Source organism: Danio rerio, chromosome 5 (assembly GCF_049306965.1).
Source record: "Danio rerio strain Tuebingen ecotype United States chromosome 5, GRCz12tu, whole genome shotgun sequence".
NCBI lineage: Eukaryota > Metazoa > Chordata > Actinopteri > Cypriniformes > Danionidae > Danio > Danio rerio.
In genome coordinates, this window is record NC_133180.1 from 37190853 (window position 1) to 37213204 (window position 22352).

At 32.9% G+C, this 22352-nt stretch overlaps 1 protein-coding gene across 1 annotated transcript in view; it reads right to left on the minus strand.

Annotated features, from left to right (window-relative positions):
* The window catches only part of efnb1 (ephrin-B1), a 58049-nt gene that overhangs the window by 21245 nt on the left and 14452 nt on the right, over positions 1 to 22352 (minus strand). The window contains 1 exon segment of the mRNA NM_131805.1: positions 3898 to 4175. Within this exon segment, the coding sequence (NP_571880.1) occupies positions 3898 to 4175 (278 nt within the window).

Genomic DNA, 22352 nt, shown 5'->3' on the forward strand with positions numbered 1-22352 from the left:
AATGCCTGTGATTGTATAATGACCTTAAAAGCATTCAGGTATAAGAAATTGTACCATTTGTTACTTAAATAAAGATTAAATTTATCGAAATATTTTTATTTTTATTATTCAGTTACTTTACTTGAATACCATCTTGTATTTATAGGTTGTTATACATAAAAATAATCACAACACATTCAAATACAGAAGTGCACAGCAAATAGCACAGACCACATCGAAAATGTGTCGGGCAACCCAAAAAAGGTTATAGATGGTTAATTAGATTTTATGAGGATGTAGTCCCACTGCAAAATCATACCAATTGATCTAACATTATAAATTCTTTGCAAAGGGAAATATTAAGTCAATTGGTGAAATTGTATTTATATCACAATATATTTCGTAAAATAAAAAAAAACATCGCAATGCTACATTTTTCAATATCATGCTGCTCTATTGTATTGTAGTTATACATATAATTATATACAATTGTAAAAGTTAGATACTTTTAAATATAAGTTAACTTATTTTACTCCCTTGCCTTTGAGTGACTCACACATGTGATTTCTTATCTGTATTTTAGTATTACATGTATACATATATATTTCCTTTTCTTACATTTTTAATACAAGTTTTATTTTATTTTGTTAAATATTTTATTTCATTGTACAGCACTTTGGATCCACTACAGTTGTACAGAATTGTGCTCTATAAATAAATAAATAAAGTTTGCCTTACTATATTATAAAGTGTTCTCTTTTGTGAATGTTGCATGATGTATTATAGTGATGGTCTCTAATGCGTGTTCATGCGATCAGGCTTTGGATGGCTTTCAGTGCTATCAGGCTAGCGTTAGCATTTTAATCTTCAAGTTTATTATAATCTTCAAGTTTATTTTACCTCGATGACTCATTTTTTTCTTTTTCATGTTTTAAGCATTACCCTCACTTTTCAACCTTAAGCATAAACAGATTTGGTAGATGCGTGATTAAGCATATTTTATTAAAAAAATGCCAGTGGGGTACAGGAAATTAAATGAATGCAGCATTCTCTGAAAACATCTTCTGAAACTTAACACCCTCTTGCTTGTTTTTATCTTCTTTAAAGAAATATACTCAATAGAAAAACTTGACTAAAGATTCACAAACAGCACAGTGTGTCTGGAGTGCTACTTCGACAGGGTAAAGTTAACATGTATCGCTCGGAGGCTGAGACGGAAAGACGTGAGTGCATAGACCCGGCTTGGTTCAAAGAGCTTCTGCAGACAGACTGGAGACGATCTGACAAATAGTTACACGGATAAAGGAAAGAAATGAGGAGATTTCAGTGGCTGGATTGGCCTCTGGAGCCAGTGCGCTGAACCTTCTGTAGGGGAATTATATAATCTTCATACTGACTAGAGTATATTGAGGGACGTGTGCAGTCACAGTCAATGAAATGAATGAAAACTATAATATTTCCTGAAAGATAGCGTGAATTGATATGTAAATGGCCTGAGTGCATCAAAAATGCTCAACGGGATCTTCCTAAAACGGATTTAAGGAGTCGTTTTAGGGGTACAACATGGGTGGCATGACAATATGGTGAGTGTTGAGCTCTGCGGGAAAAGGAAACATACTCAGCTTCACAGAAATCAACACACTGAGGCTACAGGAACGGCACAAAGGTTGAGAGAAAGAAACTTGACACCAAGCCGAAAAAGGCAAGTATAGAGACGGCGAAGAAAAGCAGATTCCCATGGATGGATAAAAAACACCTGGAGTGACACACTTAAAGCACTGGTGAAGTCTACAGCACGATCAGAGCAAGCTACATGCTAACTATTCATTAGCGAACCACAGAGCATTTCATTCACAATGGGTGCTAACAAAAATAACGCAAGTGTAATAATTAAAACACACCATAAAAGTTAACCACAAGTAATACAGCCGCACTGTGAGAAAGACAGACAACACAGGCTGTTTTTTTTTTTTCCACTTGGGAAACTTCGGCCCCTAATTAATTCAATGTGCAATTCTCCAGCTTGTATGTGTTTTATAAAAGATTCTAGTTAGTGGTCAGTTCAGATGTCTAGAGACATCTTGCTTGCATTTAACACACAATGGGAGTTATATATTAAAGAGCATCTATACTGGTGCCAAACTACAATCAGATCATGGACTTGCTGCATGTAAGCAACGTAAATGTCACATACCAGTAGCACACATTGTAGAAGCGCTCCTCAAGGGGCTTTTTCTGAGGAGCGAATGGATGCGTGTGAAACTGTCATGCTCTAAAGTCTCTCGCTGAGTTATTAACTCGGATGACCAGTGAAAACAAGATGACCAGACAGCAGAAACCACTGAACCCAGAACACAAACACATTTCAGCAAAATTATTTTAACCAGACTCATCCTGTTTACCAGAGCGAGATAAAGGAACTGGTTGCTAGGGAGTCTCTGTGTGTGTGTTTGACTGGATCTAATGGCAGTCCCGCTGCTTGTTGGGTGTGTAGTTGTGGTGATGGGTCAGTAGAGGTGAAGTGGATTATGGGACATGTCTGGGCATCGTGGCCAAGAGACCAAAAACTCAGTGAGGCAAGACAACCAATGAGACATGCCTGACTGAAAGTGTCTCTCCTTCCCACATCCCATCCTTGAGGAATCAGTTAAAAAAAGAAAGCAGGGTAAAGGGGGTGAGTATGCTGAGCTTTAGTGTAAAGGAGTGTGTCACATTTACCATGCTGCTCCCTGCTGTTTTTATCTTGTATGGTTCGGGTTTAGCATGTATTCATGCTGCTGAATGTGTAAGAAATCTTTAATTCTGAATGAATGATTAATCAGCTCTTCAGGACTGAACTGTCATGCTGTTTTGTTGCTTGAAAATCGTCCTTCACTGAAAGTTCTATCAAAAGAAATCTTAACTGTGCCATTTTGACTATGATAACATGACAGCGCTGTACTAATTTGTGTTTTTGAAGTTTAATGTACAGGCGACAGAATCATCAAATCCATTCACTTGTATATGAATCTGTGAAAACAACCAATAAAGCTGTATTATGCATGCTAGGTCAGTAGTTGGCAATGTGCAGTGTCTGTAATAAAATAAAATAAAATAAATAAATAAATAGAACAGTCAAGTATTTTTGCACAATCTTTCTACAAATCTACAAATTTTATAACCTAGACAAATTAAGTTTTTATAACCTAATTCATCACCGTTTTCAGCAATAAATTAAGTGGGAAAATAATTATTTTAGGCGTACACAGTAAAAAAATGTTGGGTTCCACACAATTCTTTCATGTTGTCCCCAACTCAAATTGATTAAGTTAACTTTGTTTTTTAAAATTTTACTTGATTGAACATAATACAGTTACATTTTTTAATGTAATAATTGTGTTGATTCAACTGATTTTTAGTAGGTTTAAACAAGTAGCAAAATATTTTTTTTTAGTTTAACAAGTTATTTAAGTTGATCCAATTTTTCTAACTGTATTTTTTATTAAATTTAGTTTTTATTTCATTTATTTTACCTATACTTGTGTGTGGTATTGCAGTCGTTTTTCAAAGATTTGTGTTTCGAGGCCCTAAAATGCATTTGTTAGATAATAAAAAAGACAAAACATCTAAAAAAAAAAGATGTAAAATAACTTTAAGATTGTATTACAATACAAAACATACAGTTAGGAGTATAACATCTTTTTTTACTTAGCAGTAGTCTTTTTGTACCACAGAAGCCCTTAAAATGTAGCATTTTACAATATATGTGGCTTCAGGTATTAAAATGCACATTGTCAAAAGGTGTTGCCCCTAAATGTAATAGTTTTACTAATATTTTTGATAGCAAAAACAAAGTTTACCCTGCTTATGAATCACAGTAAATCCACTCCCAAAAATATAGCTAGGTTAGACATTTAAACAAAGTCTGTGGTTACTTACAGGTGATGTAATAGTTTGTGAAGCGTTTAAATTCAAGTCCCATGTAGTTTGGACTGAACTCCTGGAACTTGATGGTGAATTTGATGTCTTTCTCTGGTTTGTTGCAGGTCACTAGAACATTGGGGTCCAGTATGGTGCTGCAGGACTCGGCCTGCTCTTTCTTCACCAGGTAGAGTTTATAAAACTCATATGGTCTCCCCATGTCCCCTTTGGGGCAGATAATGTCCAGTTTGTCACCAATCTCCGGGTAAATCACTAAGCCCTTCCCAGACACAAACCTGCAACACAAAGCATACAAAGTTAGAACTAATCACAAACACATTAAGACATATGCTGATATTCTGTGAATCAATATATTGGGATAATGAAAATGCAAAATATTGATATCTTGCGCATTTATTTGAACATTATTTAAAGGTTATTTGAAGGTTATTTTTAAAAAGGTTTACAGTATTCAGATTGTTGTATTAGTGGTTGTTCATCAGATATCATACTTAATAAGATATTATACTTAATAAGCAATTTAATTTCAAACATTAACAGTTTTATTTTTGGCCTACAACATTTAAAATGTTAACCCTACAGTAAGGCTACATTTGTTAACATCAGTTACTTTAATTAAATTCAATGTATTGACAAGTACAAAAGCATTTATTAATCTTCGCTAATGTTAATTTTTTAGCTAATGCCTAACAACACAAAAAAAAGTGCTGGGAAATGATTATTCGTGATTAATGACATCCAAAATGAAAGTTTGTTTTGAAATGACATATGTGTGTTATATATAAATATATATTATCTATATGTTATACGCACACATCCATAAAAACGAAATCATACAAAACAGTTTTGTTACAAAGATATTTAAATGCATATATAATTTGTATCATATGCACATGTTTTAAATCTAAATATAAACAAACATTTTGCCAAAAGTATGCATGTCTGTTTGTATTAATATGTACGTAATAAATATATAAAGTACTAGAGATGTATAGTAACGAAGTAGAACTACTTTACTACTGTACTTAAGTACTAAAAGGCAGTATCTGTACTCTACTGGAGTATTGTTTTTTCTCTTATTTCCACTTTTACTTCAGTACATATTTTCATTGAGTTTTAATACTTTTACTCTGATTTTCTATGTGCTGCATAGTTACTCGTTAAAATTATAAAAATGTTACGAATCGTTCCAAACACACGTTATCGCTGCTAGAGCAGCAGATGGCTCTGTCACAGGTTTGAAGAAGCTGGCTCGTCATCATTCAGATGATCAAAGAAGACATCGCTGCCTGCCTGCATTGAAAGCACTGTAGTTTGTTTTCAACATGGAAAACCAAGAAATTCCACCTTCAACTCCTTCACTTTCAACTGTTCGTAGTGATGAGGAAAAATACCACTCATGGCACTATTCAGAGTCCATGTTTGCATTTGTCAGAGTGAAAGACAACTCATATAGAATGAAGTGCATACTCTGCCTCACACAAAACACAGCAGTTTGAGCTATCCGTAAGCACTAGATAAGTTAACTAACGTTAGCTACCCGCGGTTCATAACATGCTGCGATGTTCACTTAACGTTAACTAGCTAGCTTATTGGGTTATAAACCATGGTTCTTTTTTCGTTCTGCTTAATCACGTGCAGTTATTTAAAATAAACAAACTAATATGATGTCTTTTGACTGCTTTTTTTATTAACTACATAAGACAATACTTGTACTTTTACTTTCAGTTTTTGAGTAGTAAATTTTAGAATAAACTATTTGAAATACTTAAGTACAAAAAAATGTTGACAACTTTAGTACTTCCACTTAAGTATGGTGCTTAAAGAGCACTTCAACTTCTACTCAAGTCACTTTTTTTAATAGAGCACTTGTACTTTTACTTAAGTCTGGGTCTCTAGTATTTATACATCTCTGTACAGTACACACACTTAAATTATGTCAAAACAAACTTTTATTTTGGATTCAATTAATCCTGATAAATTGTTTCCCAGCACTAAAACATATAACTACATATAACATATAACATATACATATAATAAGGCAATTTCTCTCTGTTGATTTTAATGCCTTAACAAACATTTACTGTCAAAACTTTTGTAATGTGCAAATAAAACTGTAAAGTGTTACTTTATCATAATTTTAATTGCTATTTAATTTGGTTGATTCAGTACATTTAATTACTCTGAGTATGTATATACAATAAAGCAATATGCTAAGGGTTTTTTGGCTATCATACCTGTTAAAGTAATCTATTTTGCACCTTGCCAGCAGGCACACAACATCATATGACGTTAATATTAGGTTAGATTTAGGTCATGACATCAGGTGACCAAAATTTAATGTCTAGCCAGCGTCTAAGAAAAAAGTTATTTTGACGTCCAATAACGACATTTTTTTTTAGGTTTATTTTAGATTGAGTTGGAAAGTGACCAAAATCCAACATCTGATAGATGTCATAGTGATAACGTCAACACAACGTCAAGGAGTAACATGATTAGACATTGATATTTAGTTGATTTTAGGTTGGACTTTGGACATAGACATCGGCCTGACGTTAAGGTCTGACGTCAATCCGATTTTCATTTCCAAACAAAATCCAACATCCCCACAATGTTGGGGTACAACGTCAATATGATGTTGAAGTCCTGTGCCTGCAGGGTTAGGTTAATATTGTGATAATACCATTTACCATGATAAAACCTTACAAGAAAAATTATACCAGCAGAAGCCTAAACGTGTTTAAACAATCCTCTCAGAAACAGACTCTTAGTAGAGTCTGCATCTCCCTGGACCTCACAATCGTGAGAGGAAAATCTTGGGTTCAAATAGCCCTCCGCACTGCCAAGATCCTCCACAAAACACTCCGGAGGGACTATCGCCATTCCTTTTTTCCTTTTAATAACATATTTCAAAATATAAAGCAATTCCAAATTTTAAAGCAACAGCAGAACAGAGTCAGAAATGGCCCTGGATAGAGATGGAGCTGAATCTGCAGAGTGGGATTTATTGGACAGGGAAGCCTCTTGCTTCGTTTATTAGAGTTGATAATTTATTGTGCTGATCAACATTCAGGGAATATATGATTCATTCTCACTAACTCAGGCTTGCATGAGTGTGAGTGCATCAATATGTGTCTGTAAGGGGAGATGATTGCAACATAGTAGCGTTTTACTGCTAACCGCACACAAACACACACCAGAAAAATGCAAATACACACACACAGACATGCCCTAAAACTACATACACATATGGACAGACAAAAACAAACGCAGAAATCCCCTAAAACTACAAACAACACATGTACAGACACAAAAACACACACTCGCTCTAATCAAAAGGACGTGCATATAATAGGGCTCGTCGATGTGACAAAAATCTCATATCATGAACTGATATATCATCTCATATGTAGAAATGTAGAAATATAAAATAAATATTAATAAAACATTTCATTTTTGAAAACAAATGTCAAAAACTAAAGAGCTATGATACATAAATAATCACAAATAAAAAGGCTAAATAAAATGCAAAATGTAAACATTGTACTTTCAAAGTTTCATTAAGCAATATTACGCTCAAATTAATATATCATCTCATATACTAATAGCGATAGTATTATTTCTGTAATTTCAATCAATAAATAGTTTGTAGACCACATGTAAAAGACTATTTCTATTTTACTTTTTATTCTCAGAAATAGGACTGCACGATATTGGAAAAATCTAATATTGCGATATTTTATTTTTCTGCAATAAATATTGCGATATCTACAGTTTCAAAAGATGGTTTGAATTATTCTATTTGGCTTTTTTTTGGGATCCTAACAATATTTAGGTACAAAAATTTAATAATCTCAATGCAAAAAAAGATATATTTTTCTTACTCTGATTTATCTTGTTTCTTGTCCAAATATCTGAAAATTCATAGATCAAGAGAACTATTGTTTTGTTTTCTCCTTCAGAAGAAATGTCAATGTCAAAAATAGGAGTTTTTCCTTAAAACAAGCTAAATGATCTACAAATGGGTTAATAAAAATCGTATTATTCCTTTAAAATGTAGATATTTAGACTAGAAACAAGACAAAATGTTAAGTATAAATTGCTAAACATCATACTTTTGTGCCCAAACTCTCTTGAAATGCTCAGTCAAAGGCCTTAAAAACACATTCAAATGATAAACTTTCATTCAATTGGGGTTAAACTTAGCAGTGACTACAAATCAGATGTGTTCTGTATCTCCTGGTCAACTATAATTCAGACTAAACATTGCACATCTTGCAACGTGACTTTTGCCAATGTGCACATTGCGATATCTAAATATCTCTATATCTAAACAATATATTGTGCAGCCCTTCTCAGAAATCTCATTCATGAGTGATCATATTTCTCACAGTATTTAGAACATCAAGGAAAATGTTTGATTAAAAAAGTGGAAATAAAAACTAAATAATAATAAATATAAAACCCTTTTCAAAAACTAATGAATGCAGGTGATTGCAACATAAACATTTTAAATCATTGCTAAATAAAATGCAAAATCGAAACATTGTAATTTCAAGGTTTTAGTAGGCAATATTTCACTCATACAAATGTTGAAAAAGTATTACAGTAAACAATGTATTTTTGAGACACCACAAAGTAAACAATAAAAACGATTAGGGCTGCATGATATTGGAAAAATCTCACATTGCGATATTTTGCTATTCCATAATACACACTGCGATATGAATACAATTTCCTCTCATGACTTGTATATCTTTATTTCTAAAGAATTTATCATTTCAGATTCAGATTTTGACTGTGATAATGATACTGTAGGGGAGTGCATTTGCATAAAATATAAGAAACAATCTACACACATAGATAAATAAGGGATGTGGTGTGAATTTTCATATTTTCGTATTTAAAGAAGAGGAGGGGGGGGGTCTCATCTCCCTTATTTTTTTTTTCCTCGGCTGATGACATGCCTGATAAATACAATGAAGAAAAAGACAGAACTGAAATAAACAGGGTTTTATTGTTTTCCGATGAGTCTAAAGGCTGATTTATACTTCTGCGTCAAGCGCACACGCATGCATAGCTCTCGCCGTGGCCGTTGTCGACGCTGACGTGCATCCCTCAAGAAATGCAAGCTCTGTGATTGGTCGGCTAGGTAGCGCTGATGAATGTGGATGGGACCGAGAGCCATGCGAACCCGATGAAGTGTGAAGTGTTTACATGAAGGAGCTTTAGATGGGCACTGTTGTTTTGTGCTGACCTGATGATTAAAGTTGTTGCACGTCTGCTGGTTCCCGCCTCTGAATGAGCAAGTTTGAGTCACTTGTACATTAAGGTAGCGTTTAAAAAAAACAAAACACCAGTGAAGAAACACGACAAAGAAGGAACATAAAAATCTCTCTGCCAGCTAGTGTTTCGGAAGTGTTATACAGTACTAGAAATGCACGGATACATGAAAGGTATGCATCGAGGGTCAGGCCAATAACTCGACACAGAAGTATAAATCAAGCTTAACAGTATTCAAGTATACAGTAATTGAATAATCAAGTGTAAAATAATACTGCATAGTCTTCATTTTTTGAATAATATGAATAAAATGTATCATTATTAAAGTTACAAACAGTACAGTTTCTTATTCCTGATGGCTTTTTAAATTCTCATACAGTCACAGGCCTCAAAAACACATGCAACTGATGAATTATAATCCAGACTCAACATTCCATGTGATGGGATGTGGCTATTGCGAATGATCACATTGCGATATCAATGCTGAAACAATATATTGACCTGATATTCTGATATTGAACTGTTAACTTCTGGTTAATGCTACAGAGCACTGTGCACCCGACACAGAAACAGTTTCTTCCCTCAGGCAATCCATCTCATGAACACTTGATGATAGTAATTGTGGAACCAACATCATTACTTGCAATACCCTTTTCATACACATATACACTTATTTAACAACACACTTTACATGCCAATTTGCACATAACAGCTGCACATATAACGTTGTATATAGTAATATTCATGTACATACACTTGTCTATTTGTATATTTGCATTCACTATTTACTTCTATTTTTAAAATATATTTATTATCTTTTTTTTGTCCTGACGCTTTAATTCTGTTGCGCTGTAGAAGCTTTGTCACCAAAACAAATTCTCATGTGTGAACATACCTGGCAATAAGATTCTGATTCTGCTATTGTGCAGCCCTAGAAACTATAGACCTTTTATGTTGTCTATATGATATTTGTCATCATATTGCACAGCCCTAGTGCACACATACTAAATAATAACGAGTAAACAGATACACAGAAGCTTTAAATAAAAAACTCGTAAAGCAAGTTCATAAGGACTTGTGTTTTCCTGATATATGGCCCTGATCAAACTCCAATAATGTCTCAGTGTAATGTAATTCAGCTGGTTATTTTCTGCCCGCATGCGCACGCTCTTCGCTCCTCGCTTCAGGCTGTTCGCTGGTTTAACACACATAAGAGCACACAAGACATCTTCACAGACGGATTAACAACAAAAAGCTTTTACTGGGGCACAGGCTTCCGTCTACTTCACAGAACGGGCTGTATGTGCGCTCGCATGCCTGAGTCTGTGTCTGAGGTGTGTACAGGATTGTGAAATCCAATTATGACTGAGTGATTACGGCCATTGAGAAGCACAATTATGTTCTCAATGAGAAGACAGCAGACAATGGGAACAGACAGACTCGTGTAAACAAGAATATAAACACACAGGCTGAGTTATGATAGCTTACATGTCTTTTATTGAAACGGAGAAGAAAGGACATGCATCGGTGGCTGAAAAAATGTAAATGAATGACAAAAGACTAAACTGTCGACTCAGGAATTGTTATTTTTATTTAGCACCGATTATGTATGTGGAATATTTATTGGCTACAATAACATTTTATTTGTTGTTGTTTTTTTAATTATTTTTTACTGAACAGTTTAGATGTTCAACTATATACAACAAAGCCTGTGATCCAACCAACAGAAAGGTCAAATATAATAAAAACAGTGTAATAATGCAATAATAGGTACACAATCAGGATTAAAACATCTCTGATACAGCCTATCTATTATTTAACAGAGAGAATTGTACAGTTTTCTTGCAGGCGCCATTTATTTTGGCTGTGGTATTATCAAACTAATAATGTCTAGTAGGTGGAGTTTCTAAAAAAGATCAACTGGAGTAGATGGATCAAACTATAGTGTTTAGGATCGTTATTTATTGTTGTTGTTGTTGCTGTTGTTTTGATGATTTCCTGATAGTATGCTATTGCCTTAGCAAAAATACATGAATAAATATTGAGATTACAAAACTTCGACTATTAAGGCGTCCGTATACTTCAAACAAAGTTATTTTCTGTTCTTTGTTTGAGGGCAAATTTTTTTTGGAAAAGTTGGTATACTGAAAGAGTGATGGTATACTGTTTCCGAACCCTCAATGTTTAGAACTTTATCAGAGATGTTCTCGTCTAATGCGTAAAACCCTCTGAGTCTTTTCGCGATAGTACAGGTGCCAATACATTTGTACCAGCTCTGCTACTCGACCCTCTAGTGAATTCATGTTGCTAATTTGGTGTTGTTGTGGTGGATGTTTTTCTCCGGTAGAGCTATGAACTAGGAGAATAGAAAGCACGTCAAACTAAGTGGAGTTACAGAACACACCCACCGATTGCATAATCACCATGGACCAATGGTAGCTCAAAGATATTTGGAAACAAAAAATTATGTCACCAAAAAGTTCGCTTTTGTGGGCTGTTTGTACCAGATTAGGTTTGAAATGACATCATTTCAGTTCTTTTTTTTTTTTTTTTTTTGAAGTATGCTCTGGCCATAGATGTCTACACTGGATGTAGCGCTCCTTTGAAATGAATATGGGACCAAGATGCAGTGAAGGAATGGCTATCCAGAGCCAGAGATAAATACACATATACACATATATCTATGATCTGGAGTTTTCCCAGTAGTCAGTATGCAAACTTTTTTTTTTAAATTACAAAAATTAAAATTTACATCACTTTTCTACATTGATGGATAAGTGACCGCACGGGCATTGCTGACAAAGAGCATGTGTTTATGTGCATGGAAATGTATTATCCTCACTACTTGTTAAGTTTGGTCTCATCTGTGTCCTGAAACAGCCCCTCTCCCGCTGTCACTTCGCTTAGGGAGCGATTAGTTTGTGAATGAATCTTCATTATGAATGACTTGTTCTCTCAGCCAACAATAATACAAGTTTCTGGCACCGCAGCATCTTGTTGTCATATTTAATTTACATTGTTTGCTTATTTTATTCAACAAAACTAGCAAAAGTCTGGTATTCAGTGCGAGTTGGTGCTATTTTGCCTTATGGTCAGTGCAGTAAGTCATTGACTGTGTTATCATCAATAACGTTTAGCACAAAAGTTCATGACACACAAAACCATAAAAAAAAAATCTTACCTAGAAAATGTTCTACCTACACCTGTACACAGAGCTAAAGTCAAGCATCTTCACATTGGCTTTGGTCTTGACCATTCAGTGCGGTAAAATGACATTTGTGCTGGGAGCCCTGTACAAATGTGGCTGCGCTATTGACGGATGCTCATTGTCCATGTGCAATATATAGTGTATATATCTATGTGCCGTGGCCTTTAAAATGCACTGCAACTAATATAATGACCCTAAAATTCAAGTTTTAGATGCAGTATTGTTTTTTGTTTTTTTTAGCAAAATTAATTTAACATTTGTGCATCGCAGAACAAAACTACACTGTTTTGTTTCAAAATCAATCTGTTTTTGAACAAATCATTTGAGTCAGTGACTTAGTGATTCATTCATAAAGACACTTGCATTCTTTCTAGATGAATCTACGTTTTTGAATTATTTGAATTAATGATTCAATAAATAGCTTGTTGTTGACAACTACTAGATGTATTAGTGTCATTTATTTAGTCACAGCAATCCTAAATCAGCCAATTTGGCAGTATAAATCATACTGTTCACAATACCGTTTAATTACTTAAGTCAAAAATATCCCACAAAATATTAAACAATCATTTTTTGTCATTGTTGTCAATACTGGCTTATCCTAGAACAAGGGTCATGTGACACTGGAAAAAACAATTATAATTACTGCAATCTACATTAACTGCCTACAGGAAGTTAAGCAGCTTAAATCTATGTGAGTCTGTCATATGTTTGTGCTTAGCGTGTTTGGGTTAGTTCAGACAATTACTGCTAAACTCTTTATTTGTAACACTTTTAAATACAATTTTACTGAATTGATTGAGGAAATTTGAGTTTTTCCATCAAAAAAAATATATATCATTTTCAAATATATGCAAAAAAAAAAAAAAAAAAAAAATATATATATATATATATATAAATATATATATATATATATATATATATATATATATATATATATATATAAAATATATATATATATATATATATATATATATATATATATATATATATATATATATATATATATATATATATATATATATATATATATATTAATAGTTTTTAAATATATCAATAGTTTTACTAATTATTTCATCAAATAATTGTTTGAAATTTTATAAAAATGATTAAAAAACATTACTCTTTTTGGAAAAAAAAGTAAAACTTATGAAGAAGATATTATGATTAATAATATATTTAAAATATCGTGTTATTATTAAAATGTAAAACTATAGTATTCATTCAAGAGTAAAACCGATACTAAAGTGAGTTTGACCAGACTCACTAATGATAATCTTGCATTTTAAATCAAACATTTAGCTTTTGAATCCTGTAGTAGTAAGCGATCAGCCTTGAGATGAATGATTTCAGTTAAATTATGTGACAGATCTGAGGCGTTGACATGCGGAATCCCAGAATATGTCAGTGTGCGCGTGAGAGAATAAGAGATTTGCATGACTGAAGGAGTTTTGCAGGGTTAAACTCTTTGTGTGACATTTGCCTCCTCTGTCTGCGGCCTCTCCTCTGTTCCTGTCTATCCTTTTCTTTTATCCCTCTGTTTCCAGATCTCTCTTTTCATCCCTCTCTTTTTTCCTCCATCAATGAAGATGTCAAACCCGTGCCCTTCCTCTGACGGCCGGCTATGACTGAACAAATCAGAAACAGAAAGGGAAAGCGAGCGAGGAGGAGGAGGAATCTGACCTCCTCAACTTTGAAGAAAAGACTTCATCACTTCCTGTCAAATCAGCAGCTGCTGCAGACGGAGAATTTCAGAAGCAGGACCTGAGAAGGATTGTTTGCTAGTCTGTGTGTGTATTGGAAGCTCAAAGACATTCAATAATAGGCAGTTCGCTATGTAAAGCACACACACGCAGTGCCAATATGGAAAAGATCTCACCAGCAAATTTATAACCATTTAGCGTAACGCTTCCGTTTCCTAAAGGAAGTAGATTAGTTTGAAGACAATCGGTTTTCAATTTCTTGTTTTCATTCGATGTTTGTTTACTTTGGTAGCAAAATATACACTTGCATAAAATAGTAATTAAAACATACAAAAGTCCAAGCCGTGAACATTTTCGTAAAAGTTAACATTTTAAAAAGCCTTTATTGACGTGGCTATTGTAAAAAAATATAATCATAATAAACAAAAACATCACTGTGCTGCTTTTTTAAATAATAGCCATGTCAATAAACATTTTTTATCCTTTTCACTTACTTTTCAAGTGCCTTGGACTTCTGATTTTTGTGTATCTTTATGAAACAAACTGAGCCTGGTTTCTTTCGGCGTTTTTTCCTTTACTTTCATCAATTGGTGAAGTTTTGTTCCTTGCCACTGGCTTGCTTGGTTTAGGACTTGTGGAGCTGTGCATCAATGGATTTGCTCTTCAGTGGTTGAACTTACAGCAGTGAAAATTAAGCCAAAATGAACTGAACTAAACTGAACTTCGACTTTGAAAACTGGACTGACACTGTTTTAATTTACTTAAACATCTATTTTAAGCTGCTTTGACACAATCTACATTGTAAACCGCTATAGAAATAAACAGGAATTGAACCCTTATCCAAAGAGCACTCATACAGTTGAAGTCAGAATTATTAGCCCTCCTTTCAATTTCTTTTCCTTTGTAAAAAAAAAAATCCCAAATGATGTTTAACAGAGCAAGGTTTTTTTTTCACAATAGTTCCTATAATATTTTTTCTTCTTCAGAAAGTCTTTTATTTTGGCTAGAATAAAAGCAGTTTTAATTTTTTTTTTAAAAACATTTTAAGATCAATATTTTCAGCCACCTTAAGCTATATTCTTTTCGATAGTGTACAGAACAAACCATCGCCTTGTAACAATTTGCCTAATTACCCCAACTTGCCTAGTTAACCTATTTAACCTAGTTACACTATTAAATTGATCTTTAAGCTGAATACTAACATCTTGCAAAATATCTAGTAAAATATTATAATTTACTGTTATCAGGGCAAAGATAAAATAAATCAGTTATTAGAGCTGAGTTATTAAAACTATTATGTTAAGAAATATGTTGGAAAAACGTTCTTTCTGATAAACAGAAATGGGGGAAGAAAATATACAAGGGGTGTAATAATTTAGAAGGGCTAATAATTCTGACTTCAACTGTACATCAATTACCCCTAAAGCACTTTCTGTTTGATTTTGTAGTTATTAAAATGTATTTTAGGTTTATATATGCATTTTGTTGGATAACTTAATTCACTTTATGACTCAATAGTATTATATAAGGCATAACAGATTTATTAATGTCAATTATGGACCCTTTCAAATGACAAAAAACGAATTACCGCTTCTGTGAGGCATTTCAAATGAAGCGTCTATGGGACAGAACAGTAAATCTGACATTCTCTCCTCTGATTGCCGTTATCAGTCTCACACATTTTTTTCCTTTTTCTGAAAGTCTTAATAACACGTCATAGAGTTTATTATTATTATTATTATTATTATTTGAGCAAATAAAACTGTAAAAAAAATATTTGTTGTAATCTCCCATTCAATGCGCTCTAAGTTTTCCCAACTATGACGACTTCTGCTACTGAGAAACCCGCACATGTGAAAAGGGTCTATTGAACCTTTCAGAATTATAACATAAATCTCCTTATTATTTGTAAAAGTTACTGTTTTTATTTTGGTGTTATTGAGTAACGTGTAGTTGTTATTAATAGTTTAAACTGTAATTTTGTTTTAAGTTTGTCGTTTTACTAGTTTTTGTTTTTATTTAATATGTCTGTATAGTTTATATAAAAACATACATTTTATATTATTACCTTTTTGGTAAGTTTTAATTATATTTTAGTTTTATGAATTTAGTTTTAGTTAACTGTACATTTAAATCTTGATTTAAACTCTAAATTTTAATTACAAATTTTTATAAATCTTATTAGATTTACGCATTGTGATATATATATATATATATATATATATTTGATTATTTATATTTATATATATATATATATATATATATATATATATATATATATATATATATATATATATATATATATATTTGATTATTTATATATATATATATATATATATATATATATATATATATATATATATATATATATATATATATATATATAAAGTCACAATAACCAAATTAAAGGAAGACAGAGATAATAAAAAATGCCATTTCCTGCTTAAAATTGAATTAAATCAGTAGCACTTTAGAGAGTGGGGGAGATGTCTTAATTCAAATTGTAAATGTAATTATCCACACACACATACACACACACACACACACACATACACATACTTCAGTTTCTGTGCACTGTGTGAAACAGAGTTAGACCCACACACACACACACACACACACGCACACACACACTCAATAAGAGGCCTCCTCGCTTTTTAAACAAGTGAACACGGGATTAGACCAGGACTGAATGGCACCAATTAAATACTGAATACAGCAGCCATGCAAATCAGCCTCATTCAAGAGGGAGAGAGAGAGAGGGAAAGAGAGAGAGAGACATAGACACAGACACCTCTTAACACACAAGCCTGCATTCTGAGAACGGCTGTAATCACATGTCTTGGCATTACGTCTAACCTCCACAATGGACCAACAACAACGGCAACCCATAAACGCACGGCACACACGCTTTATTTCACATTTCCAGACTGGAAAGTTTGATTTTATTTTAGGTGTGTGACATATACAAGCGGAAAACGCTGTCACCTATCATTCATTAAAGACACACACACACATACAGAGACGCGGGCTGTATGTATAGAGTGTGGTGGTCATGTGATTGTCCACTCTCAAGGCAGAGCTCCTACAAGTGGCTCTTTGTCTGTGTGAGAGAGAAAGCGAGAGAGCGAGCACGACAGCTTACACATATCCCACTCACAATAACAACTGCACACACACTCAAAAACACACTGAGCCTTGGGCATCTCGTTGAGAATGAGAGAAATGAGTGAATGGAGTCTAAGAGAGATGAGGAATCTCCATAGCAGAGCCCCCCCTCCATCCTCATTAATTCTCTCTCTCTCTCTCTCTCTCTCTCTTTCTCTCTCTCACACACACACACACACACACACACACACACTGAATAAACTTTCTGCTGTTTAGGAGGAAAAAACGGAACAAGAGTTTATTCAAAATGCATGTGCTACTTTATTTATATAGACTTTTTATAAATCAATGCACATCTGAATGTACCAAAACTGAGGCTGTCAAATTTAACTCATTTATTGAGGGAAAATACACCCAGAAAAAAAATTGTTAAGCAGGAACACACACACACACACACACACATAGTGAGTTTGTTGGCTTTTCATATTGTAAACTGTGTACTCCTTCAGAGAAGTTTTATATTTAAAAAGCTATGCTAAAATTGTGTTTTTATCATATATTTTCCTCATGGAGACTACAAAAATGTCTTGACAATTAAGATTAAATTAAAACGTGTAATTCCAAGACAATGTCCTAGTAATATTTGTTTTAAATATGTTTAATTAATTTAACTGTGTTAAGTGAAATCGTAAAATGGATACAGTTTAACAACAATTTAAACAAAGTTACATTATTAGAAATCTACTTTTACTTTTTTCTCAAATTACATTTGATGTAGGTGGTCATATCCTGTTAAAATTAAAGTATGGAAGTGTTTAATTTATTTGTTGTTAAAATTTAAGGTTTAAAATATTATTATTCACTTTAAGTGTATTATTAATATACAGTTAAAGTCAGAATTATTAGCCTACCCTGTTTATTTTCCCCCAATTTCTGTTTAACAGAGGGAAGATTTTTTTCAACACATTTCTAAATATAATAGTTAACTATTATATTAAATATAATATAATATATACTAAATATAATAGATAACTCATCACTAATGACTGACTTATTTTATCTTTGCCATGATGACAGTAAATAATATTTGACTAGATATTTTTCAAGACACTTTTATACAGCTTAAAGTGACATTTAAAGGCATAACTAGGCAGGTTAGGGTAATTAGGTAAAATATTGCATGGTAATGGTTTGTTCTGTAGACTATAGACAAAATATAGCTTAAAGGGGCAACTAATTTGGAACTTTAAATGTTTTTTTTTTTATTATTTATTTAAAACTGCTTTTATTCTAGCCGAAATAAAACAAATGAGACTTTCTCCAGAAGAAAAAAATATTATCAGACATACTGTAAAAATGTCCTTGCTCTGTTAAACATCATTTGGGAAATATTTAACAATATATTTATATATTCAGCGTGGGGCTAAAAACTCTGACTTTAACTGTGCATCCTCATGTTTTTATTATGATTACTTTCGGGAGTATTATTTGTCACAATTTTGTCAACCAAACATTTCTTTTGATGGTCTATAACAGTTTCTGTGTGTACATGTTGTAGTTATAGGTATGATAAAATGCTGCTGAAGCAACTCTCAGAGCAGCTCTGGATATAAAGGTTATGGGTTCATATTTTACAATATAAAAATATATATTTTAATAGTAATATATTTTAGCAGTTTCTTTTTTGTGATTCACAGGTTTTCTTTTTCTTTTCATGTGTTGTTATGTATTGTGTTATGGGACCTTGATCACTCTCCTGTCGACTTTTGATGTTGAACAGTGACTTTTATTGACATTTTAAAACAATATATTATATAAGAAACAATATAAAGAGGAATAAGTGTGTAAAATAGCAACAACAAAAAAAAGGTACTGCCAGGTTGTTACCTTTTTAGTAATATTATTTACAACACCAACCCAAGCAATATAACAATTTTATTCAAACTATTCAAAATGTCATTAAAAGTAAATTTTTAAAAACTTTTTTAACATCAAATTTTATTTAAGGAAAGATCAAGGTCCCATATTGCAATTCACAAGCAGGGCTCCTAAAAATTTGAAATGCCTGGTAGCCCTCAGGCAGGCACTCTTCAGTTTTTGGAAACCCGAATAGAAAATACATCATATATTAAATTAAAACAGCGATGCAGTGGCGCAGCAGTGGCCAAGGTCACTAGTTCGAGCCTCGGCTGGGTCGGTGCTCCGCTTTCTGTCGCAGTCCAAAGACATGTGGTACAGATGAATTGGGTAGGCTAAATTGTTCTTAATGTATGTGTGTGAATGAGAGTGTATGGATGTTTCCAAGAGATGGGTTGCAGCTGGAAGGCCATCCGCTGTGTAAAACATATGCTAGATAAGTTGGTGGTTCATTCCGCTGTGGCGACCCCAGATTAATAAAGGAACTAAGCCGAAAAAAGAAAATAATTGAATGAATGAATTAAATTAAAACACGTAAGAGTGATGAGTGTTTGTGTACTTCAATGCTGCCAATTAAAAAACTGCATTATTTGAGATTTGTTTGTCTATATTGTGGCTTTTCTCAAGTAAAAAAGTGGACTTATTGCTGCCGTATCAGTGGCACAGCACATACATGATTATCATTATTTTGAGTGAACGTAAAGGCATTGAAATTTATTTTTACTCTCACTTGCCCTTTGGGCAGTTGGAGATAGATTCTGCGAGCACATGAAAGCATAAATAAAAGAAAAACAACAACATGAATAACAAAACTGTTAATTCACAGGTATTTTTGCAGTGAGATATAGAAAACAGAAGTATGAAACCAAGCCAGTCGTTCACACGAACATGCAGGCTTTGTCTACATTTTTTTAGTGGTGTAATATTCAGTCACAACATGATTTGATTATACAGCAATACTTTTGACTTATTCATAAAAAATCTACTAATTTGTTGACGTTCCACATTTAACAGCTCGTTCTGTTTTTCTTCTGCCCTGTTTTCCAAATCACAGTAATCAGAGGAGCTTAAAAATTCCTGAGGCACATTCACTTAGGCTATCCGTCACAATGAAGACATATTGTAGACTGAAGCGTACCACCAAAGAAAATTAATTGTATTTCTGATACAATTAAAAGCAGAATTTACTATATAGAACCAGTGGCTTTAGTGAAAGCCTTATTCTAGCACACAATTCTAATCTAGATATATAGGCTAATCCACTCCTATCCTTTCTGATAGGAACACAGAAAGCAAGTAAAGGGGATTTCTGGAAATTTCAGCCCACAGGCCAAAGCTCAGGGTTTTTTTTTATCAGCGTCGGCCTTGGAGGAATATGATAACTCTCCATCACACGATCGGACAGAAGTACATTCTTCCACTTGACTCGTTTCCTGTTCTCCTCCTCCTCAATGTCTTTAGCTTCTGTTGTTCAGTCAGATTACTTTCACCAGTTCAAACAGGCTAAAGGTCGAGCTAAAGTTCCCTGCCGATCTGCAAATATACAGAATTCACAACAACTGGTCCACTTTGCTGTTTTTCGGTGTCATTTCCGGTCGCCCTGATCTTGGTGTTCGAAGGAAAAATCACCAGGGATCCCACAAAAGCACAACCCAACTATTTTTAGTTTGCAGTTCAGTACATTCTGCAGTTTTAGTGCACTGTGATGACAATACACTTGAAATATTGTGACGAGTTCTTTTTTTTTTTTTTTTTTTGGACTGCCATTCGAGTTTCTTGTGACATTTGATAGTTTCAGATCAAGTTTGCAGGAAGACATCTATATGACAAGTCTTCCCACAGTGCAAACAGAGTTCTTACATCTGTTCAGTCCTGACACTGACTTTAGCCACTGTACACTCGAAAAATGACTTGCCGCTTGTTCAAACTACTTATGTGAAATAAGTTGAAACAACACATTTTATGGACAACTAAATTGTTTATGTTCAATCCACTTGTAAAACAATTACATTAACTTAATAAGTTTGTGTTGGGACAGCATGGAGAAATTGTGTGGATCCCGGCATTTTTTTACAGTGTAGACTATTCTTTTCCACAATATCACTCAATACTTGTTTAGTTTTTTATTTTGTTTTTTACAAAATCAATTAATTGTGCTAAAATACAAAAGAATGAGAGTGTTTAGGGAATAAATATTGTGACAAACAAGTATTACAGTATTGTAGTACTATATTACTCGAGTTTTAATAATTTACAAGCAACAACGATACAAATTTTACAAATACATTTTTACTATTACCTTTTTCAGACATTTTTAGTGCAAAACATGTCAGAAATTGACTTTGAGTAATAAGATAATATCCAAATTTGAATCCTTACCCTCACCGAAAAACTATACTAATAATAAATAAATAAATAAATAAATAAATAAATAAATAATAATTAAATAATTTTAAAAAATAAGGACATAAATAATAAATAATAATTTTTAAAAATAAGGACATAAAATACATAATTATTTTACAAAAAGGCAGATTACATTTCTTTTGTCCAGGCTGAACTATTACCTTTTGTAAAAAAATTAAATAAAATAAAAAATAGTAAACATTTTTATTACCATGTTTTCTGATATAAACATTTATTAATTTCAGTCAATTTTAACCTAGTCCCCTGATTTTCTTAAGAAATTACATACATTTAATAAAATTTATTAAAGTCATAATACATTTAATTACATATTAGTTAACATTTTTCTGCATTTATGATATACTAAAAAAACTTTTGCTGCTTGTTCAAACTACATTTTTTTTTAAATTTGTTAAAACAATACAATTCTTAAGGTTTTTTGGGGACAACTTACATTTGTAAAAACGATTAAGTTAACTTGATTGATTTGTGCTGGGACAACATGAAGGAGTTGTGGGGAACCCAGCATTTTATAGTGTACACTGTTTACATACTTATGAAAATTATTATAAAACCTCGATATCTGCTCTGTCAACTCTCTTTTGAATATTTAAGTTAACAGTTCACAGTTCTAACTTCTAACAAGACTTTTATTTATAAAATACAATATGCAAATATATTGTATAAGAAATAAGAAGGTTTTTGAAATACCATCTCAAACAGTTTGTTTTTCAACCACTGTAAAAATGTCAATGCCTCATTTCTACTGAGTGGTAAAGTTCAGTACAGTACGAAATGGTCGGGCCATAAAATAACTTTGTTAAACTTTT